At 61.6% G+C, this 23,148-nt stretch overlaps 3 protein-coding genes across 4 annotated transcripts; 1 reads left to right on the top strand and 2 right to left on the bottom strand.

Annotated features, from left to right (window-relative positions):
* The first annotated feature begins 727 nt into the window (after positions 1–727).
* Positions 728–1,986, top strand: DDIT3 (DNA damage inducible transcript 3). Its single transcript, XM_088068883.1, has 4 exons — positions 728–799; positions 988–1,035; positions 1,159–1,310; positions 1,401–1,986. The coding sequence occupies exons 3-4, from the start codon at positions 1,182–1,184 to the stop codon at positions 1,773–1,775; spliced, it is 504 nt and encodes a 167-aa protein (XP_087925009.1). The 5' UTR covers positions 728–799; positions 988–1,035; positions 1,159–1,181; the 3' UTR covers positions 1,776–1,986.
* Positions 1,930–8,754, bottom strand: MARS1 (methionyl-tRNA synthetase 1). Its single transcript, XM_005532065.3, has 21 exons — positions 8,652–8,754; positions 8,431–8,527; positions 8,197–8,275; positions 7,906–8,040; positions 7,501–7,576; positions 7,152–7,306; positions 6,968–7,080; positions 6,781–6,897; positions 6,014–6,217; positions 5,615–5,816; positions 5,365–5,439; positions 5,112–5,282; positions 4,927–5,022; positions 4,726–4,843; positions 3,930–4,143; positions 3,585–3,716; positions 3,389–3,493; positions 2,719–2,902; positions 2,539–2,610; positions 2,257–2,364; positions 1,930–2,158 (listed from the first exon to the last, which is right to left on the bottom strand). Exons 1-21 carry the CDS (start codon positions 8,752–8,754, stop codon positions 2,012–2,014), a joined length of 2,703 nt encoding a protein of 900 aa, XP_005532122.2. The 3' UTR covers positions 1,930–2,011.
* On the bottom strand, positions 5,863–20,641 carry CSRNP2 (cysteine and serine rich nuclear protein 2). 2 transcript variants are annotated; one of them, XR_015774778.1, is made up of 6 exons: positions 20,588–20,641; positions 16,411–16,664; positions 15,365–15,627; positions 14,444–14,740; positions 12,512–13,940; positions 5,863–5,876 (listed from the first exon to the last, which is right to left on the bottom strand). XR_015774778.1 is itself a non-coding variant. In XM_014260602.2 (5 exons), the coding sequence occupies exons 2-5, from the start codon at positions 16,613–16,615 to the stop codon at positions 13,239–13,241; spliced, it is 1,467 nt and encodes a 488-aa protein (XP_014116077.2). In that variant the 5' UTR covers positions 16,616–16,664; positions 20,588–20,641; the 3' UTR covers positions 11,499–13,238. The 2 variants fall into 2 exon arrangements, 1 of the variants encoding a protein (XP_014116077.2); XM_014260602.2 differs by lacking the exon at positions 5,863–5,876 and having other exon boundaries at positions 11,499–13,940.
* Between the last annotated feature and the right edge of the window lie 2,507 nt (positions 20,642–23,148).

The following is a 23,148-nucleotide window of genomic DNA, read 5'->3' as shown; positions in this document are numbered from 1 at the left end:
CCCCCAGTTCCACCCCCTCACCCCAGCGCCTCCCACTTGCCATGGGAGGGGCCCTTGAGGTGGGGGTGAGGGGATGGGGGGGGCTGAGCGTGCCCGGGGAGGCTGAGACCCCCCTCCCGCCCCTCCCCGTTAATCCCGGCCAGTTTCCGTAGGGAAACGAGATCCTGGGGCATCGAAGCCCCGCCCACCCCCGCAATCCCCGCCCACCCCACAATCCCCGCCCATCCCCGCAATCCCCGCCCACCCCACAATCCCCGCCCATCCCCGCAATCCCCGCCCACCCCACAATCCCCGCCCACCCCACAATCCCCGCCCATCCCCGCAATCCCCGCCCACCCCACAATCCGCAATCCCCGCCCATCCCCGCAATCCCCGCCCACCCCCACAATCCCCGCCCATCCCCGCAATCCCCGCCCATCCCCGCAATCCCCGCCCACCCCGACAATCCCCGCCCATCCCCACAAGCCCCGCCCATTCCCTGGAGAGCCCCTCCCCCTCCCGGTGCCCGCTGGGGGGCGTGGCCCATTTCCCGCCATTGCATCATCCCCGCGTGACCTCCCCCGCGCGCTGGGCGGTGCCGCTCGTCCCGCCTGCGGTTCACTCCCATTGGTTGGTGCTTCCCTGCCAATCACGGCTCTCGCGCTCCCATTGGCTGCTGCCAGCGCGAGCGTTGCGTCAGGCTGCTCTTAAAGCGGCGCGGCGGGGGGGGGGCAGGGCGCAGCGCGGGACGATGCGGACGAGGATGAACCGGGGGCAGCGACCGGAGCGGGGCCGGGGGGAGCCGGGACCACCCAGAAAGGTGCGGGGAGGGCGTGCGGCAACCCGAGGAGCGGCCGCAGGCGGCCCTGGCTGAGGGTTTCCGCTCGGTTCCGGGAGGGGAACCGGAGCGCCCGCAGCCGCCTTCGGGGGGGGGGGCGACCCCCGGCGAACCCCCCCACTCGGGGGTGACTTTTCCGAACAGCACCCCCTCCCTCCCTCCTTCCCCAGGCATCCAGGAGAAAGTGTGTCCTCGCCGACCACCACACCTGAGAGTAGGTAAGGGGACATCCCCCCCCCACCATACACGCGCGCCTTTGGCTTCCGGGGCCGGCCCGGGCACCGGGGGTCCCGGCCCGGGTCACCCCTCACTCCCTTCCCGTTCTTTGCTCTCTCCCGCAGCCCGTGCTGGGCCCGAAGTGACAATGGCGGCCGAAGGGCTGTGGGGGCCGGGCGGCCCCCCCGGCTGGGAGCTGGAGGGGTGGTACCAGGACCTGCAGGAGGTGCTGGCGGCGGAGCCCCCCGGAACCGCCCCCACCTGGGGGCCTGAGCAGGTGAGCGCGGGGCCGGCAGAGCCCCGGGGGCGGGGGGCGCGGGGAGGGGTCCCCCCTCCATCACCGTTCCTGGTCCCGCTCTCTCCGCAGGTGGAGCCGGGCCCGGGGGGCTGCGGGCTGGACCTGGCTCTGGCCGAGGAGCTGCTGGCGCTGCTGGGACCGGAGGGAGCGGCTCCAGCGGAACCCCCGGGCGCGGCCCCCGGCGGGAGCGACCTGGCCCGGCCGGGCCCCGCCGAGGAGGAGGAAGAGCCGGAGGCGCGGGGGGCGCGGAGGAAGCGGCGCGGCGGCCCCGGGGCTCCGCGGGAGCGGGACGGGGAGCGGCGGCAGCGGGACGGGGGGCGGCGGGTGCGGGAGCTGACGGCGCACAACGAGCGGCTCCGTGCGGAGATCCAGCGGCTCAGCGCAGAGGTGCAGCGCACCCGGGCCGCGCTCATCGACCGCATCGTCAACCTGCACCAGGTGTAGCGGCTGCCCCGGGCCGGGACGGAGCGACCACATCGTCAGGCTGTGCCGGGGGAAGGTGTCCCCGCAGCTGGGGACAAGGACTCTGCTGCCCCACGGACTGGGGTGGGGCAGCCCTATGGCTGACGGACACTGCGGACAGACGAGTGGATGCAGCTTCTCCGTGCCATTGTACAGCTCTTGTTCGTTTATTGCACGCATCTAACCACAACCATTACGGCCCAGTTTGGTTACTGGGGCTACTTCTTCCGCTTGCCCTTGGGGACCTCAGGGCTCCGGCCTTCGGCCAGTGCCAGCTGCTGCTTCAGCTCCAGCAGTTTGGCCACCTGGGCGTCCACCTGGGCCTTCTCTGCCTGGGCAGCCTTCAGCTGCCTCACCAGGTTACCCTGCAGAGGTGGGAAGAAGGATTTGAGGATGTGATGAGGATTTGGGAGGGGATTTAAAGGCATGACAGCCATGCCCCACTCCCTGTCTCCCCCCTCACCTGCTTGGCCACCTGCTCAGTCAGCTCCTGGATCAGTTTGGGGTCACCTGGAGCTGCAGAAGTGTTGGGGGCTGGAGTGGGGACTGAGGCTGGGGGGGGCTCTTTGGCCTGTAAGAGGAAGAGATGGGGGATAAGCCCCTCTCACTCCTATTCTGGGCAGGTGCAGCTCACCTGGGGCTCTACAGCAACAGCTCTGGGCTGGGAATGGGAGGGACAGAGAGGGTGGAGCTGCAGGTGCCCAAGGTGGGGGAGCTGTGGGGGGGTACCTGAGCCCCCACTCACCTGCGTTCCCCCGAAGCGCTGGCGCAGGGCTTCCACCTGCTCGGGCTCCAGTTTCTGGAACAGGGGGCTCACCTGGTGCCAGCAGGGACAGAGGGGTCACACCTGGGGGGGGACACACCCCACTGCCCCCCGCAGAAGGCTGGGGCAGGGCCTGCCCTCCCCCCGGGCCCCCAGCCGTACCGTGCCGACGCGGTGCCCGGCGGGCAGGGTGCAGGTGAGGCCGGGCCCGAGGCCGCAGCGCTCCGGGGGGATGCGGAGCTGGCCCTGGATGGCGGCGCTGACCCCGGGCACGAAGGGCTGGAGCTGCGGGGCCAGAGCGGCCGCCACGTTCACCGCGACACCGGTCACTGTCCCTGCGCGCTGCCTGGGGGGGACACGCTCGGTGACACCTCCGTGACCCCCCAGGGACCCCGTGTCCCTCTGCCACGTTCACTGCCAGGCTGAGGACCCGTGTGCTGCCTGGGGGAACAACACCGCTGTGCCCCTTGTGACCCCCCTGCCCCACCTTCACCCCCTCCTCGGTCAGTGCCTGTGCGAGGGGCCAGCAGGGACCCCCCCTGCGCCCCACCACCATCAGTGCCTGGGGACAGGGACTTCCCAGTGTCCCCCCTCCCCCCCAGCTCCTGGCTTTGCTCCATCCCTGCCCTGTGCCCCCCCCAGCAGTGCCAGCCCCCACCCCTGACAAGACCCAGGAGTGGGGACCCCTCCATGGCACCCCCTGTGCTCCCCAGGCTGCCCAATCGCCCTCTCCCCCCTCAAATCATGGCTGTACCCCCTCTGGTGTCCCAATCCCCACCTGTGACCCCTCCCTGTCCCCCCAAAGCCCCCTCTGTGCCCCATCCATCCCTACCTGTCCCTCTCATCGCCCTTGATGCGCTTCCAGGGCTCGTTCACCTGGATGTACTGGTTGCCGTGGCGGGAGATGCTGAGCACGCACCTGAGCGCGTCGCGGATGCTGAGGGGGCAGGGGGGGCACAGGTGGGGCTGAGCACCTGCAGGGGAGGCTCTGTCCCCCCTCCCTGCGTTTTCAGACCCTCAGGACCCACCGGACTTTCTCCATCAGCTGGTGGTACTGGCGGATCTCCAAGGTGAGCCGGGCCAGGAGCCGCTGGTCCTCAGCTGTGAGCACCATGTCGGGCACGGTACCTGCGAAGAACTTGCACACGAACATGCCAGCCCTGGGGACAGGATAGGGACAGGTGAGCACAGCCCTGGGGACAGGATAGGGACAGGTGAGCACAGCCCTGGGGACAGGATAGGGACAGGTGAGCACAGCCCTGGGGACAGGATAGGGACAGGTGAGCACAGCCCTGGGGACAGGGTAGGGACAGGTTGAGGACAGGTGTGAGCACAGCTATGGAGCAGTCCCCTCCCCGCAGGTGTCCCCACACCTGTTGATGAAGTTGCCCAGGTTGTTGAGCAGCTCTGAGTTGTTCTTGAGCAGGAGGTCGGCCCAGGAGAAGGCGCTGTCCTGGCCCTCGGGCCGCAGGTACAGCAGGTAGAAGCGCCAGACGTCGGCAGGGATCCCGGTGTCCTTGGCCATGTCCCCGAACACGCCCACGCCCCGGCTCTTGGAGAATTTCCCATCCTCGTAGTTCAGGTACTCTGGGGACAGGTGAGCGCCTGCCATGGGGAGCTGGCTCCTCCCAGGCACAGAGCAGGGGGAGCGTGGACCCCCCGCACCTGGGGACCCCTCACACCTGGGGACCCCTCACACCTGGGGATCCCCCTCGCAGCCGGGGACCCCCCTGCACCTGGGGAACCCCCACACCTGGGGATCCCCCCCACACCTGGGGACCCCCCCTCGCAGCCGGGGAACCCCCCTCGCAGCCGGGGATCCCCCCCACACCTGGGGATCCCCCTCGCACCTGGGGAACCCCCCTGCACCTGGGGAACCCCCCTGCACCTGGGGAACCCTCCTGCACCCAGGGACCCCTCACACCTGGGGACCCCTCACACCTGGGGACCCCTCACACCTGGGGAACCCCCCTGCACCTAGGGATCCCCCTCGCAGCCGGGGGAACCCCCACACCTGGGGATCCCCCTCGCACCTGGGGATCCCCCTCGCACCCGGGGACCCCTCGCACCTGGGGATCCCCCTCACAGCCGGGGACCCCCCACACCTGGGGATCCCCCTCACACCTGGGGACCCCTCACACCTGGGGATCCCCACACCTGTGCCCGTACCTGTGGCGATGAGGTGCTTCACCAGCGTGTAGTTGTCATCGGCGCCCAGCAGCGAGCAGGGGAACACAACGCTGTGGAAGGGGACGTTGTCCTTGGCCATGAAGTTGTAGAGCTCCACCTGGCAGGTAAAGGGGACAGGTGGAGATGTCAGCAGAGTGTCTTGCCCTGTCCCCACCTGCACCATCACTCGCCTCCTCCTACCTGCTGGGGGTTCTTCCACCACCGCTCCCACTGCTCAGTGTAGTTGGCTGTGATGGACAGGTACCCGATGGGAGCGTCGAACCACACGTAGAACACCTGGGTGAGGGCGACACCTGAGCAGGTGAGTCCAGCAGAGAGGGCCCAGCAGGGGCCCAGCAGCGCACCTGGGGCCAGGGGGGACCCACCTTGTCACGGAAGCCGTCGAGGGGCACTGGGGTGCCCCAGGTGAGGTCGCGGGTGATGCAGCGCGGTTTGAGCCCATCCCGCAGCCAGGTGCGCGTGATGTGCCGCGCGTTGGCCGTCCAGTCACCTGAGGCCCAGGTGCGCTCCAGCCAGGCCTCCAGCTGCCCCTCTAGCTGTGGGGGACATGGGTGGGACACTTGGGGTACCTGGGGGGCCCCGTCCCCACTTCACTGCTCCCCCAGGGGTGCAGCTCACCTTGGGCAGGTCCAGGAACAGGTGCTGGGTGGGCGTCACCACCGGGGTACCACGGCAGAGCTTGCACTGGGGGCTCTGAGGGAAAACGGGGTCCCCAGCGTTGGGGGGGAGATCCCCAAAAGTGGAGCGGGGGTCCCCAAAGGTGGGGCAAGGGGTGTAACCAAAAGTGGGAGGGGAAGGCTCAGGGTGAGTTAGGGAGGTCCCCAAAGGGAAGGGGAAGTTGGGGGGTCCACAGGGGCTGCTGCCCCACCTTGAGCTCCACAGCGTTGATGAGCTTCCCACACTTGTCACACTGGTCCCCACGAGCCTCGGCGTAGCCACAGAAGGGGCAGGTGCCCTCCACGAAGCGATCGGCCAGGTACCGCCCACAGCTCTCACACCTGAGCTGCTCCAGCGTGTCCTGCAGCAGGAACCCCCGCGCCAGCAGCCGCTGGAAGATGTCCTGGGCAATCCTGGCCAGGGAAAGGCAGGCCACGTTAGCCACAGGTACCCCTGGCGCAGGTGGGGCTCACCTGGTCTGGAGGGGGCTCACCTGGTCTGGAGGGGGCTCACCTGGTCTGGAGGGGGCTCACCTGGTCTGGAGGGGGCTCACCTGGCCTGCAGGGGCTCACCTGGTCTGCAGGGGCTCACCTGGCCTGCAGGGGCTCACCTGGTCTGCTGGGGCGTGGTGGTGCGGCCGAAGTGGTCGAAGGAGATGCGGAACCAGGCGTAGACGTCGGCGTGCACGGCGTGGTAGCGGTCACAGAGCTCCTGCGGGCTCAGCCCCTCCTCCAGCGCCCGCGTCTCCGTGGCCGTGCCGTACTCGTCTGTGCCGCACACGAACAGCGTGTTCCAGTTCCGCAGCCGGCAGTACCTGCAGCACACACCTGGGAGTGGGCACCTGTCACACCTGGGAGTGGGCACCTGTCACACCTGTCACACCTGGGAGTGGGCACCTGTCACACCTGGGAGTGGGCACCTGTCACACCTGGGTGTGGGCACCTGTCACACCTGTCACACCTGGCCATGGGCACCTGTCACAGCTGTCACACCTGGGAGTGGGCACCTGTCACACCTGGGAGTGGGCACCTGTCACAGCTGTCACACCTGGGAGTGGGCACCTGTCACAGCTGTGGGGACACCTATCACACCTGGACATGGGCACCTGTCACAGCTGGGCATGAGAACCTGTCAGACCTGTGGGGACACTTGTGACACCTGGGAATGGGCACCTGTCACACCTGGGAGTGGGCCCCTGTCACAGCTGTGGGGACACCTATCACACCTGTGCAGCACACCTGTCACATCTGGGCATGGGAACCTGTCACACCTTACTCCACGTCACCCCCCACAGCTGGCAGCACCTGCAGGTGCACAGCTGTAACACCTGTGCAGGTGTGCAGCCCCCCCAGCCCCAGGGAGGTACCGCAGCCTCACCTGGCGAAGGTGTCGGCGCTGAGGACGCAGCCGATGATGTTGCCCAGGTGAGGGACGTTGTTGACGTAGGGCAGCGCGCTGGTGATCAGGACGTTCCTCTCTCCCTCCACAGGTAACCTGGAGGGGAGGGGGGTCAGAGCAGCGTCCCCTCCCCGCCCACACCCCCTGGTGTCACCTGGGCACTCACACAGGTGTCCGTGGCTGCCGGGGCGGGGGCAGCGCCGCGGGGCCCTGGGCCCAGATGTCCACGGCAGCCGCGATGTCGTCGTCGGTCAGCGTCCGCTCCGGGCCCTCCTCGTCCTGCGGGGACCAGGTGAGGGGGGCTGCGCCCTCCCCTTCCCCCGACCTCCCCCCCGGGGCCGGGGCCGCACCTGGGGCTCGTGGCGGGGGGCCAGGAGGGGCGGGGGGTGCTGGGCCAGGTGGGTCCGGAGCTCCCGCAGCGCCTCCGGCAGCAGCGCGGCCGCGTCCCGGCACGGCTCCCACAGGGACATGGAGCGGAACCAGGAGCGCAGCACCTGCAGCTCACCTGTGGGAACGGAGCGGGGTCAGCCCCAGCCCGCCAGGGACCCCCCCTGACCGCCCAGGGACCCCCCCTGACCGCCCAGGGACCCCCCCTGACCGCCCAGGGACCCCCCCTGTCCACCCAGGGACCCCCCCTGACCGCCCAGGGACCCCCCCTGACCGCCCAGGGACCCCCCTGACCCCCCGACCGGCTCTTACTGGGCAGACTGGTCTCGTCCTGGAGCACTGGGAATAGGCTGCCCCACACCACCACATCGGCCACTGAGGCGGCATCCTGCAGAGAGACAGGTGTGTACTGGGGGAACTGGGGACACTGGGAGGGACTGGGAGAGTCTTCTGGGGTCACTGGGAGTACCATGTAAGAGGAACAGAAACAAACTGGGACAAACTGGGGACACTGGGGTGGGCACTGTGTGGTGGTGCCAGGTGAAGCCAGGACTGGGAGCGGCACTGGGTGGACTGGGAGGCACTGGGGCTGTTTTCCATACGGGGGGCAGCGGTGTCCCACCCTCCCTCGGGGCACACGCGGGGACACGACTGGGGACACACCTGCCAGGCAGGTACCAGCGAGCCCATCCCCCTGCCCAGAGCCCCCACACTCACCCCGGCCAGGTGGGTGGTGCCGCTCCGGGCCAGGTGCTGCTCCAGGTGAGCCAAGAGGTGCCGCAGGACCCCGAGGGTGTCGGGCCCCGGCCGGCCCTGCACCAGCCTCAGGTACAGGGCAGCGGCCACCGCGGGCTGGGGACACAGTGGGGTGACATCGGGGGGGTCAGGGGAGCACAGGGAGCCCCGGGGAGCACAGGGGGGGTCAGGGGAGCACAGGGAGCCCCGGGGGGCACAGGGGGGGTCAGGGGAGCACAGGGAGCCCCGGGGGGCACAGGGGGGGTCACTCACCTGCAGCTCGGTGGCCTCCCATTCCAGCCACTGCGTGGTGAGGTCGGTGGGCTCCTCCCCTCGGCACAGGTAAAAATACCTGGGGGGGTTAATGGGAGTCGGGGGGTTCCGGGGTGTGAGAGCGGGGGTCCGGGGATAAAGGGGGTGTTGGAGGCGGTGCTGGGGGTGTGAGGGGAGGTTTTGGGGGATGCTTGGGGCTGGTGTCGGGGGAGCCCCCACGCCGCCCGTACTCACTGGCAGATGGCGTTGGCAGAGAACAGGACGGTGCCGTTGTCCAGCTCCAGCTCCAGCCCGGGACCCTGGGGAGGGCTCGGGGGGGAGCGCGGCCGCTCTGTGGGGAGGGGGCGGCTCAGCCCGCGCGGGGGTCCCGGGGCCGGAACGGGGAAGGCGGTCGGGCCCGGGAGCCGCGGGGCAGGGTGCGCGCTCCGGGGGGGGTGCGAATGTCCCGCTCTCACCTGCGGGGCCGCCCAGGTGCGGCCGGACGGGCGCGGGGGCGGCGCCGGCGGCCGCGAGCACCTTGAGGGCGGCGGGAGCGCCCGGCGGGACCCGGAGCCGCATGGCGGGAAAGGGGCGGGGCCGCGCGGGGCACGGCGGGAGTGGCCGGGGGGCGGGGCCAACGCTGCTCGCCCCGCCCCCGAGCCGAGTCTCGCGAGAGCGGAGGCGGGGGGTTGCCATGGCAACAGGAACGCTGCTGCCGGGGCCGCCATGGCCGGAATGGGATCCATGGGATTGGAACTGGGATTGGATCCATGGGATGGGAACTGGGATTGGATCCATGGGATGGAAACTGGGATTGGATCCATGGGATTGGAACTGGGATGGGATCCATGGGATTGGATCCATGGGATTGGATCCATGGGATTGGATCCATGGGATTGGAACTGGGATTGGATCCATGGGATGGGATCCATGGGATTGGAACTGGGATGGGATCCATGGGATTGGAACTGGGATGGGATCCATGGGATTGGAACTGGGATGGGATCCATGGGATTGGAACTGAGATGGGATCCATGGGATGGGAACTGGGATGGGAATTATGGGAGGGAATGGGATGGGATCCATGGAATGGGATGGGATCCATGGGATGGAATGGGATCCATGGGATTGGAACTGGGATGGGATCCATGGGATGGGAACTGGGATTGGAACTGAGATGGGATCCATGGGATGGGATGGGATCCATGGGATGGGATCCATGGGATGGAATGGGATCCATGGGATTGGAACTGAGATGGGATCCATGGGATGGAATGGGATCCATGGGATGGGATGGGATCCATGGGATGGGATCCATGGGATGGGATGGGATCCATGGGATGGGATGGGATCCATGGGATGGGATGGGATCCATGGGATGGGATGGGATCCATGGGATGGAGCCCAGCTGGGTCCAGGGGCGCTCCCGGGTGATCCCAAGCCCGTTCTGGACCGAGTCCGATCCCGGGCTCTGAAGGGATCCAAGGGGAAGGTTGGGATTTTATCCCAAATTTTGTGAATCTAACCCAAACGTAATGAACTTCACCCAACTTTCCTTAATTTAACCCAAATTTCATTAATTTAACCCAGATTTCAGTGGGTTTAACCCAATTTTTTGAATTTACCTCTGTTTAAACCACAACTCCCCATCAAGTTTAACCACTTTTTATTTTTCCACTTAAATATTCTCTTTAAATACAGCATCATCCCGGGAAACTGCGGAAAAGCGGGAAAAATGAATAATAGTGGGGAGAAGCTTTGGATTCACGTGGGAGCATTAAATGTGGAATTAAAACGGAAATTAAAAACTGAAAAATGAAATTTAAAATGCAACAGGAAAAAGAAAAAAATAAAGGAAATTTAAAAGGAAATAAAAAGGGAAATAATTGGAATTGAAAAAGAAAGAAGTGCAAGTAAAAATTAAAGGAAGAAATAAAAAAGCAATAAAAACAGAGAAAATAAATAAAAATGAAGTTTAAACAGAAATAAAAATTAAATTTAAAAGGAAAGAAAAATGAAATTAAAAATTAAAGGAATAAAAAACAAATAGAAAAAAGAGAATTAAAAAATAAAGAAGGAAATGGAAACGACATTAGAAGTTCTGAAGCCACTCTGGGGGCCCTGGTGGGGGAAGTTTGGGGATCCCCCAGGGTTTTGGGGGGCCTGGGGGAGGGGGGGGCAGTAGCACCAGCGAGGAGCCAGATCCATGAAATCCAGTGGATCGAATCCAATCAAGATGAGAAGGCCAAATCCCACCTGGATCACACCGAGCCCAGCGGGATCTGGGTAAAAGTGGGATCAGTCCAGGAATTCCGTGGCTCGGGAGATCTGGGGGATCCAGCCCGGGGGGGCAGGGCAGGGTTTGGGGGCACCTGCCCCTCCTCCCCCAGGCCACAGCGGGCAAAAATGCGGCTTTGGAGCCATTTCTGGGGGATTTGGGCACCTCCAGGAGGAGAAGCCCGGACCCAGGGGGGGTTTGGGGGTCACTGAGGCCCTGGATTGGGAACTGGCCCCTCCCCACCCCGACCCCCTTTTAGACCCCTGGAAAAATCCCCTTCTGACCCCTTAAAGCCAATCTGGACCCCCTTAACCCCCCCCAACCCCTTGGAACCCTCTTTTAAACCCCCCTGAACCCCTTTAATTATCCCTTAAATGCCCTTTAAATATTTTTAAACCCCTTTTGAATCCTCTTAAAAAATAACCCTTTGAATCCCCTTGAACCCCTCTGACTCTGTCAAACACCTTGGTATCTCCTTTGAAGCCCTAAAAAACCTCTGAACACCATTAAATCCCTCCCTGAACCCCTAAAAACACCCTTGGAACCCTCAAATCCCTGTTTGAATTCCCTTTTTAACCCTTTTTGGAACCCCTTCGAACCCATTTAAGGCCCCTGAGCCCCCTTTTAAACACTCTTAAATCTTCTGAACTCACTTAAAGTCCCTTTTGAGCTAAAAAAGCCCTTTAAACCACCTTAAACCCCAACTGAGCCCCTTTAAACTCCTCCAAACCCCCCAAAGCCCTTCTTAACCCTTCCTTAAACTTCCCTTCAAATGCCTAAAAAAATCCCTTTCGCACCCTTGAACCCCTCTGAACCCCCTTGATTTCCTAAAAGACCCTGTAACTCTTTATCAACCCCTTCAGATCCAACTGAACCCCTTTCAACCCCCCATAAACCCCTCTGAACCTCTAAACCTCATAAAAACCCCTCTGAACCCCTTTCAACCCCAAAAAAAACCCCTCAATGTCACCATAACCCCTAAAACCCCACTCTGAGCCCCCCTAAACCCCTTCTAAACCCTCACCCCCTCCTGAACCCCCTTTTTAACCCCCCACGGGGGGCAGGTGACCCCCCCAGGAGCACCAGGGGACCCTCAACCCCCAAAACTGGGTGGGGGTCAGACCCCAGTGTGGGAAAACTGCTGGAAAAGCCAACGGTGAAATCAAAAAGTCAGGAAAATAAAGGGGTGGCAGCAGCTGGATTGGGGGATTTGGGTCCCTGCGATCCCAAGGTCTGGGAGCATCCAGGTGAGCAGGTCCTGAAGGCACAGACCAGACCAGGTGAGCAGATCCAGGGTCTGGGAGTGTCCAGGTGAGCAGATCCAGGGTCTGGGAGTGTCCAGGTGAGCAGATCCAGAGCAGATCCCACAATCTGTAGGGTCCAGGTGAGCAGAATGCAGGATTTGGGGCACAGGCCCAAGCAGGTGAGCAGATCCCAAAATCCAACATCATCCAGGTGAGCAAATCCCAAGGGCACAGACCCAACCTGGGCTGGGCTGGAGAGCAGCAGCCCCACCCCACATCCTGATTTTCCACCACTCCTGCCTCCTCCCAGGCTGGAATTGCTCCTGGCCCAGGTTGATTTCACCTGGCTGGAGCCAAAAAAGAGGGAAAAGCCCCAGAAATGAGAAGCTTCACCCCAAGACAGATCCCAGAGCCTCAGAAAGGTCCGGAGCACTGGTGGGTTTTCCGTGAATCCCAGTCCAAGGAAAGGCTGGAAGGACCAGGTGAATTCTCCAGGAGACTCCAGACCTGGAGAACCTGAATCCATCCCAGTCTGACCAGTTTGATGCCAGCGGAGATGCCCAGAGCAAGAAGGAGCACAGGTGAGCAGGAAGAACCTGAGGAGCAGCACAGGGAGTTCCAGGTGCTCCTTCTCACTGGAAGTTGGGCTCACCAGGAACGGTACATCCGTGGGATAGCAGGAGTTGGACACCTGTGCACACCTGCAGGGCTCTGATCCTGCTGCCATCGGCTTGGATCCCGAGTGCTGCAGTGGCAGGAAAGGTTCTTTGGGAAACACAGCCAGGTGGGGCTCACCTGGATGGATGGAGCTCACCTGGGATGGGCAAGGAGCCAACTGAGAGCTCAGGGATCAGGTAGGGCAGGGCCAGGTGACATTGCATCCATGGGACACCTGTGCACACCTGCAGGGATCGGTCCAGGACCACCTGGATGCTCAGAGCCCACCAGGAATGGGCCGGGATCACAGGCAGGGGCAGGGACATTCCGGCAGCCTCACATTCCCAAATCCTGGTCCTTGCAAGGGCAGCTCCTCAACAGCTGCTGGAAGGATCTCCCAGCAAGCGAATGAACATTCCAGAAGGTTCTGACAGGTACAGGTGATCAATTCCAGGCCAACGAGGAGGTGAAGTTGGTTCAGCTGCCCAGAATTTTCCAGGTGAGTTTGGGGATTCCAGTCCTGGGTCTCCTGTGGCAGTTCCAGGTGCTTCCCAATCCATCGCAGCTGCAGGTGAGAGGGAGCATCACCTGGATGAGGTGGGATGGGATGTGGCCCAGGTGAAACATTCATTAAACAAACAGGAGTTAGGGAAAAAAAGCTTTTTCCCTTAAAAACAAGGAAAGTGGAGGCAGCTGGGGGGACACAGAGCTGCTGTGGGATCCAGGAGGCTCCAGCTCAGGTGAGTCCTGGCACAGGTGACCTCTGTCAGGTGAGTGAAGGACTCCTGGCCCCGGGCCAGGCAAATCCTCTGTCCAGAGCAGCCCCCACCAACTAAATAATCAATCCATGGAATAAATAATGGAGCCAGAGGGCCTGAGGCCACTCATATGGGCAGGTGGGGGTGCTCCAGGTGCTCTGGGAGATTTTGGGGTGCTCCTCCCTTGCTCACAGCAGCAGGGACAGGTGGCACCCCCAGCTCCTTCCCAGGGGGGCTGGAGGCTGGAGCCGGATGCTCCACGTGGCCACTCCCACCCTTGGCACCTGCCCGTGGCTCCACCTGGCAGTAGAGCCCAGGTGCATCGGGCAGGTAAGGCTGGGAGCCCCCCTGGCCCGGCTGCCCGGCAGGGTAGCACAGGACAGAAGATTCCAGCGGGAACTGGGCTGGGATGAGGATGGTGGAGGTGAGCCCGGGGCACGGGGGTGGTTTCACCTGCCAGGTGTCATCCAGGTGCTCCCCCAGGACACAGACCCCACCCCCCTCTCCCCCAGAGCCGCTTCCAGAGTCTTCCTCAGCCTTCAGCCTCTCCAGCTCCTCGGCCGTCTGCAGGTGCAGCACCGCCCGCTCGTTCTCCGCCAGGTATTCCTGGAAGTCCTGAGTCTCGGGGGGCTGTGGGGGTGGCCAGGTGGGGCCAGGGAGGGCGGCTGCTCCCTCCTCTTCCTCCTCCTCCCGCCGGTTCTCCAGCTCCAGCTTCATCAAGGTGTGCAGGAAGTGGGTGCGGACGCGCAGGGGGTTGAACTCGATCCGCCCGGCCACGTTCCCGCAGCCATCCCGGGAGCAGCCGCACGGGAACGACGTGCGATCCACCTGGGGCAAGGGCACAGCTGTGGGAGCCCTCCCAGCACCCGAATCCCACACCAAGCATCGTGGAGGGGGCTTATCCCAGCCAGGTGCCTCCACTGGGAAGAGATGTGGACGACCCCACAGGATCCCCCCGGAGCCTGAATCCTACCCCAGAGCGATCCCAGATCCCACCTGGACAGCAGGAATTTGGCTCTGGAGTGGGGAGAGGGGTTTACACATTCCAGATATGCCCAAAACACACCTGGAGCTGTTCCTGCTCCTTGAAGGAACAAGAGCATTCCAGCACCTGTTGGACCACAAATCCCAGCTGCCTCACCTGGCACTCTCCACCCCTCAAGGAGCGAGGACACGGACAACACCTGGCCGACCTCGAGTCCCACCTGTCCCCCATTTTCCCAGGTCACCTGGCACTGGATACCCTCACCTGGCACACCTGGCTCTCCCCACTCCTCAAGGAGCGAGAGCACAGGCACGAGGAGCAGGCCGGCCCCCACCCCGCGGCTCACCTGGCACTGGATGCCGGCCTGGCTGCAGGCGCAGGTGCGCGGCTCGCAGGTGAGGCGGCAGAGGCAGCCGCACTGCTCGCGGGACAGGCGCAGCGCCCGCAGCTCCTGCCGCTCCTCGGCATCGATCCTGCGCACGCCCGAGGCGCGGAGCAGCGCCCGGCGCCGCTTGGTGGGCAGCGGCTGCAGGTAGAAATAATCGCCCACCTCCACCTGCCCCACGTCCAGGTCATCGTCAGACACGTCGGCCAAGGTCAGCCCCGCGGCCTCGGCCGACGGCACCGTCCCGTTCTGGGTCAGCTGGGGATGGAGGGACACACGTGGGGATGGGGACTGCGGGGGGTCACCTGGCCAGGTGTCCTTCCCTCCGCCCAAACTGAGCCTCTCCTTGTCCCTCCCAAGACCTGTCACCCCCAGATGCCACCCAGGTATTTCCCACAGATTTTTCCCTGCACCTCCTAAGATTCCCCCCAAAGTGTTTCCTACTTGAATTCCCCTCAGTTTGCCTCTTCCAACCTCATCCAGGTATTCTTCACTTCCCTCCCACAAACCCCCCCACCCCAAGGGCTTTCCCACCAAACCCATCCAGGTATTTCCCACCTGACTCCCCCAAATCCACCCCCAGGTATTCCCCACCACCTGGGTCCCCCACCGCTGCCCCTCCAGGTATTTCCCACCTGGATCCTGCCCTCCCTCCCCAGGTATTTCCCACCTGGATTCCACACTCCCTCCATGGGCATTCCCCACCTGGATACCCTCTGTCACCCCAAATTCACCCCCAGGTATCTCCCACCTGGATTCCACCCTCCATCCCCAAGTATTCCCCACCTGGATTCCACCCTCCCTCCCCAGGTATTTCCCACCTGGATCCTGCCCTCCCTCCCCAGGTATCTCCCACCTTTCCCCCCGCAGATCCCCGCTCACCTCTCTCCTCCTGGCGCGCAGTTTCTCCCTGCGGAGGTGCTGCCGCAGGTGCTGCCGGTGGGTCACCTGGCGCAGGTGAGCGAACTGGCTGAGGCTGTACCTGCGGGCGCGGTGGTGCCGCGGGGCCATGCCCAGGGAGCTGCCGCCGGCGCTGGGCACGCAGGTGAAGCCCTGGCGCCGGGCGAAGTAGTAAACGGTGACCTGAGCGAAGCGCACGCGCTTCCCGCCCCGGCGCGCCCGGGAGCGCCGCAGGATGGACGGGGCTGCGGGCACAGAGCGGGTCAGGGCCGGCCATCCCAAAAGTCACCCCCATTTCCCACCCCAAAATTTAAAAATACCCATTAATTCATCATAATTCCACCCCCAAATTCCCCTCCAGGATTCCTCCGAACTCCCCCCTCTCAGACTTCTCCCAAAATGCCTGAAATTCTCCCCCAACTCCTCCAAAGTTTCCCAAAATTCAAAGGAAAGTTAAGCCCCATGAACTCCTCAAATAACTCCCCCCCTAATTTCCCATTAATGCACCAATCCCCTAAACTTTCAAAAAATCCCAGAATTTTCCCCAATCTCATTAAAAAAAAAAGTAAAAAATTCCTCCAAATTCTCCCAAAACTTAAAAAAAATCTCAATTGTCCCTCAAATTTAAAAAACTCATCAAAAATTACAAAAAAACTCGCGAAATTCACCAAAATGAAAAAAAAAATTCCCCCAAATCTCCAAACCCAATTAAAAATCCCCAAACCCAAAATTTAATAAGAAAAATTATTATTTTGTAAAATTCCCCCTTGAAAACCCAGTAATTCTCCCCCTGAAATATCACTACACAATTCCAAAAAATTCCACAGCATTCCGCCCAAATTCCCTAAAACACCCCCCAAAAAAACCCCACCATGATGGGGAGGGGAAGGGAAGGGAAGGGGAGGGAAGGGAAGGGAAGGGAAGGGAAGGGAAGGGAAGGGAAGGGAAGGGAAGGGAAGGGAAGGGAAGGGAAGGGAAGGGAAGGGAAGGGGATCCCAAATCCCGCCCCGTTCCCGGTCCCAGCTCACGCCCGGTGCTGCCGGAGCTGCCGCTGTCGCAGCTGTCGCCGCTGTCGCTCGTGGCGATCTCATCGTCCGAGGTGGCGCCGCTGGATGCGGCCGATCCCAATCCCGATCCTGATCCCAATCCCGATCCTGATCCCAATCCCGATCCTGATCCCAATCCCGAATCCTCCGGCTTGCGCTTGATCCCGGCGCTCGGGAGCGCGGCCATCGGGGCTCGGCTCGCATGGAGAGCCCGGCGGGGACGGGACGGGACCACCCTGCGGAGAGCACCGAGACATTCGGGATCCCTGTGGATCACCAGCACGGCGTTCCCGGGCTTTTCTCCCGGCTAAATGCTCCAATCCAACAGAACTCGTTGGTGCCAGCCCATCCCGGCGCTGGGTGTTTGTATTTCATGAGTCATGGTTCCACGGGATCGCCAGGAGAAGATTCTCTGGATTTTCCAAGAATCCTGCCCTCCCCATCCCTGATAAATCCTGATCCCAATGGGAGATCCCTGTGCCAGTCCATCACCCCCGGACATCCACACAAACATTTACACTTTGCTCCAGCTTCCTCTATCCCAGCTTTTCCATTCGGGATTGATTTGGGATGGAATTCACCCAAAACCAAAGGGAAAGTGCTTTTTTTTTTGTTGGGTTTTGTTTTTTTTTTTTTGGACAGGCAGTGCCAGATTCACCCTGGAATATCCTGATCCTCCCCAAAATTCCCTAAAGTTCAGAAAAACCACCAGATGCTCCAAGAATTCCCAATCCTTCAGAGATGGCAGATTGGGAACGAGCCTCCCTGGGATTTTCCTCCCTCACACCCCTTAATCCCAAAAAACCCCAAAAAACCCACGGTGATACTTGGGAAAATTTCCAGCTCCAGGTTGGGCAAAGGGAATTTTTGGACCTGATTCCTGCTGGGAATCTTCCAGGATGAATTTGGGAGCACCCCCAGGATGTTCTGCAGCCCTTTGGGGGGCTGGGTTTTGGGTGGGATTTGCCAGAGCAGGAGGAACTGACAGATCTGGATCCAGCCCAGGGATCCTTCCCCCGTCCCCTCCAGAAGGGAATGCTGTCCCAAAAAGCAGGATGGGAATTCCCAACCCATGCACCGCTTTTGAGGTGAAATCCAGGTTTTTGGGGTGGTTTCTTTGCGAGGGAAAGTGGGAAATCCTGGTGGTAGAGGGGGAAAAAGCAGGAAGGAAGGAACTGATCAATCCCAATCCCAGGAGGAGTGGAGGTAGAAAACCCATCCCAACTCTCCAGCCCCCTGAAATTGCCAAAAATCCTCAAATTATTCCCTAAAACCACATTTCCATGGAAAATCAGAGATGGATCCCATCATCTGCACAAAGATTCTTCCCTGATGGATCTGTCAGGATGATTCCTATTCCTCACATAAAAGCCCAAATTATTCCAAATTATCCTTTCTGTGGCATAAAGAAACTCCTGGAAGAGTCAGAATGAAGGAAAAAAAGAACCCCACAAATAAATGAAAATATCAGGTTTCCATTTTTCCCCATTTTTAAATTGGAAAGAATTTGAGATGAGGAAGAAAAAATGGGTTCAAATGCTGAGGGAGGAGCCACGGGAATTGGGGAATTCCCATTGTTTGAAGGATTAAACCTCACCAAAAGGAATAACTATAAATTTTATTCCAATGTTCCAGAATCACTTTGGGAGTAGGGAAGGGATCAGGAGAGTTTGGGATTGCTGGAAGCACAGGAGCTGATCTGGAAAAGCTCCTGGCTGAAAGGTGATCCAAGCAGGGTGGGCAAGCTGGGATCACGTGGAACCACCAGGAATCGTCCATCCCACACCTGCTCAAGGTGAGCGCCAAACCCTGGAATGATGAACTCTTTTTTATTTCCAGCTATTCCAAGAAATTAGGAATGATTTCCCAATTTTCCAATCCTCTGAGCATGCTGTGGATTCTGGGATAGCTCCCAAAATCCCAACCTAGATCAAGGGCTCGAGGAATTAGAAGGTTCTCAAGAATTCCTGCTTGCACTCCCTAGATTCCAGCACCAATTTTTTTTTTGTTGAAGATAATGAGATTCCCATGAAAACTGAGAGCCCAAAATGGATTCTCTTGATGGTTTTGAGGGATCAGAAGTGTCAAAAGCAGGGATCCAGAATACTCCAGGATAAGAGGGGAGTGGGAATGATCCATGAGCAGCTCTGGTGGAACCCACCCAGAAAGGGTCTGAGAACCTCAATGATTCCAGGTGTTATGCCAGGGCAGGAATTAGCAAAAAAAAAAAAGGGATTTGGGGATGTTCACCAGGAATATCTTGGCAGTCTGGATCCTTAAGGAATTGGGCACGTTTTCCAATGTTTTCCCCAAGGATTCAGCTCAGCAGCTGAAAGGTCCACGGATTTCCCAGGGATTTGAGTCCATCCCAGGTCATTGCTGACATTCCCAACACACAACTCTGGGTTTTTAGGATGAAAGGTGGAAAATTTGGGTTCCTCAGGGCAATCTAGGATACAGCTCCCATAGAACTCCCAGCATTTCTGCAACCAGCATCCCAAGGAGCACCTGTCCATTTGAGATGAGGAAGGAAAAATAGTTCCAAATGCTGAGGGAGGAGCCATGGAAATTTAAAGGATTAAATCTCACCAAAAGGAGTTCAACTAATAATATAATCTTTTTTCCCATGTTCTGGAATCACTTTTGGAGTAGGGGAGGGATCAGGAGAGTTTGGGATTCCTGGAAGCACAGGAGCTGATCTGGAAAACCTCCTGGCTGGAAGAGCCTGGGAAGGAAGGACAGGTGCCCCTCCCAGGGTGGGCAGGCGCTGGGGGACAGAGAGGTGACAAAAAAATCTCCTTGGGCCCTGTGTCCACCACTGGAATTGGGAGATAAAGGTGGATCCATGGAACACCTGGATCCAGAGGCCCAGGAGGTGAAGGGGCCCTGGGAAGGGAGGACAGGCTCCCCCCCAAAGGTGCTTCCCAAGTACCTGGGGAGGGTCAGGTGGGGGCGGGGGGCATGGAAAAGGTGATTCCACAAAACTCCCTGGGGCTGGAACCAAGGGATGAAGGTGGAACAGAACACAGAACACCTGGATGCAGAGAGGAGCCCAGGACAGGTGAGGGTGGAGCAGCAGGAGCCCTTCCTGGGGCCCAGGTGCTCCCCTCCCCCCAGAGAGGTGCCCCCACACCTCACCTGAGCTCAGGGTCATGTGGGACCCCCAGAATCACCTTGGGGGTGAGGCCTGGGGAGGGATCAGCCCAACCCCCCTCACAGCCCCAGTACAGCCTCTCCCCCACCTTTGGGGACACCTGACACCCCAGGTGTGACCACCCCATCAACATCATCACCAGCAGCTTCTCGGGGACCCCTCCAACACAACCCCTGTGTCCCCCATGAGGTCCCCAAGGCCACCCACAGGTGCCAAGGCCACTCTAAGGACCTCCAGTGCTCCCCCCAAGGTACAGCAAAGGGGAGACCCCACCTGCCAGGACCCCCCAGTCGCTCCTCCCCAAATGTGTAGGGGGGCCCTACACAGCCCTACAGGCCCCCGATGCAAGGGGAGCTGTAAGGGCCCCTCACATCCTGTACAGGACCCCATGGGGACCTTGAACTGAACCCCATCTCCTAGAGCCACCCCCACCCCTACGTCCTCCCATACATTTCCAGCAGCTGCAGGCCCGTATTTCATACAGCCCCCCACCCAATCCCCCATAGATTCGCTGTTATAAGGACCCCCCTCATCCCCCCTCCCCCCCAGACTCTATATCCTCCCATCTCCTACAGACTTTTAGCTATAAGGTCCACCCGTACCCCCTATAGCCCTCCCACCATCCCCTACAGGCGCCCCAGCTTTAGGGCACCCCCTTGCCCTGGACGCCCTAAAGCCCCTCCCTTGCACATCCCCCATAGCCCCCGGCCCGCTGTGAGGCCTCTCAGCTGTAAGGGACCCCCTCCCCTATAGCCCCCCCAGCTATAAGGTCTTCCCATCCACAATGTCCCCCTCCTCCCAGCCCCCCCCCATCCCCTGCAGCTCCCCCGGCTGTGAAGCCCCCAGACCCTTTCACCCCCATCTCCTATAGGGGCCCGCCGCTGTAGAGCCCCCATCCCTCACAGCCCCCCCACCGCAGCCCCCAGGCCCCTGCAGGAGGAGGCCGCCCCCCCCCGCCCTCCTTCCAGCCCCCGAGCCCTGACCCACCCTTCCCCCGCCACTCACCGGTGCCCGGGGGGGTTTGGAGGGGCCGGTCCGGCCGGGTGGGGGCGGGGGGCGTTGGGGGGGGCCCCGGGGCCGGTCCCGGGGGGGGTCCGGGGCCGGTCCCCCCCCGCCGCGCGCGCCGACAACAATGGGGCCGCGGCCGCTGCGCCGCCGCTTTTATACCGCCCTGCGTCACGTGATTCCCCGCGCCGCCACAGCTCCGCCGCAAGGCACCATGGGAAACCGAGTTCCCTGGGGAGAAAATGCTGCGCTGGCGTGGGGTGTGATGGGAAATGTAGTCCGGAAATGCGGGATATGGAGGGCTGTAGGCGATCACGGACTCGTGGCAGGGTCTGGGTTGGAAAGGATCTTAAAGCTCAGCCACTTCCACCCCTGCCATGGCCAGGGACACCTCCCACTATCCCAGGCTGCTCCAAGCCCTGTCCAGCCTGGCCTTGGACACTTCCAGGGATGGGGCCACAGCTGCTCTGGGAAATCCATTCCAGGGCCTGCCCACCCTCACAGCCAGGAATTCCTTCCCAATATCCCATCCATCCCTGCCCTCCGGCACCGAGAAGCCATTCCCTGTGTCCTGCCCTTCCATCCCTTGTCCCAAGTCCCTCTCCAGCTCTCCTGGAGCCCCTTCAGGCCCTGGAAGGGGCTCCAAGGTCTCCCTGGAGTGAGGTGAACACCCCCCAGCTGTCCCAGCCTGGTTCCAGAGGGGCTCCTGCCCTGGGAGCAGCTCCGTGGCCTCCTCTGGACTGGCTCCAGCAGCTCCAGGTCCTCCCTGTGTGGGTCCCCAGGGCTGGAGAAGCTCTGCAGGTGGGGTCTCACCTGAGCAGGGCAGAGGGGCAGAAGCTCGGGGGTCTCTGGGTGCCCGTGGGTGTGGCCAGGATGTGTCCAACACCCTCAAATCCTTCTCCATGGGGTCACCCATCCCCTTGGATCCTTCTCCCAGAGTGCTCCCATCCCTTCCCTGCCCAGCTGGAGTTTTCCCAACCTGCACTCGGCTGTGTTGAATTTCCTGAGGTTCCCAGGGCCCCGGCTCTCCAGCCTGTCCAGGGCTCTTGGGATGGTAAAAACGTGATGGAGCCCTGGCCTGGGACACCTGGCTGGGGACATCAGGTGGGGACATCGGGATGGAACCCAGAGACATCGGAATGAGGCTGGGGACACCAAAATGGGGACATTGGGATGGGGACACTGCCCTGGGAAACCAGGATGAGGACATCCAGGTGGGACACAGAGATGGGGACATTGGGATGGGACACCAGGACAGACACTGGGATGGTCAGCACCAGGATGGGTCACTGGGATTGGGATGCTGGGCCTGGACAGTGAACTGAGGCACTGGGGGGCCACATTCCAATGGGATGCCAGGTTGGGACACCGGGCTGGGACATTGAAATGGGACACGATGGAGCACTGGGATGGGACAAAGGTGGGATGGGAGATAAAATGGGGACGTTACAATGGATGGGACATAGGGAGGGGGACATGGGGTGATGTCCCAGGAGCCCCCAGCTGTGGCTGCCAGGGGCAAGTTTGGGAGGGGGACAGCGACATGGCCTTGGCAGTCCCATGGGGACACTGAGGAGGGGCTGCAGAGCGGCCCCAGCTGTCACCTGAGGGTGTCACAGGACCCTCGGGGCGGTTGCTGTGTTGGGTCTTGTCCTCCCAAGCTGGGGGACCCCAACACCAGCCCTGCCATGGCCTTGGCCCCTCAGGGTCCGTGTCCTGTGTGTCCTTGTCCACCACATGTCCATGTCTCTATCCTTCACGTGTCCCCTGTGTGTCCCAGCCATGTTCCTGCCACGTCCTTGTCCCCTGTGTGTCCGTGCCACATCCTGGAGTGTCCCTGTCCCTGCTGTGTCCCTGACCACCACACGTCTGTCTCCGTGTCCCCAGAGTGTCTGTCCCGGTCATGTCCCTGTCCTTGTCACCACTGTCTCCATGTCCACCATGCCCATGTCTGTGCCAGTGGTATCTCCTCATCCCCAGCGTGTCCCATTGTCCTGCTCTGGCCTTGTCCTTGTCCCTGGCATGTCCATGACCCTGGCGTGTCCCCTCCTGTGTCCTGTCCCATGTCCCATCAATCCCCACATGCCCAGAGCATCCCTGTCCCTGTCCCTGTCCCTGTCCCCTGTCCATGTCCCTATCCCTATCCCTGTCCCCTGTCCCTGTCCCTGTCCCTGTCCTGTGCCAGGAGGGACCCTGGAGGGTCCGGGCTGGGGAGGGGTCCAGGGGCATTCCTGTGGAAAATCCTCCTTCACCAAAGGAGGCCCAGGAGGAGCCACACCCACTGACCACACCCACTGACCACACCCACTGACCACACCAAATCACACCCACTGACCACACCCACTGACCACACCCACCAACCACACCCAATCACACCCACTGACCACACCCACCGACCACACCCAATCACACCCACTGACCACACCCAATCGCACCCACTGGCCACACCCACTGGCCACACCCCACTGGCCACACCCACTGACCACACCCACTGACCACACCCACTGGCCACACCCCACTGACCACACCCACCGACCACACCCACCGACCACACCCAATCA

The sequence above is a fragment of the Pseudopodoces humilis genome, chromosome 32 (assembly GCF_049639895.1).
Source record: "Pseudopodoces humilis isolate 2021_Gansu_Grassland_sample_001 chromosome 32, ASM4963989v1, whole genome shotgun sequence".
Lineage (NCBI taxonomy): Eukaryota > Metazoa > Chordata > Aves > Passeriformes > Paridae > Pseudopodoces > Pseudopodoces humilis.
The sequence above is the reverse complement of the archived record's forward strand: the minus strand, read 5'-3'. Positions and strand labels throughout refer to the sequence as shown.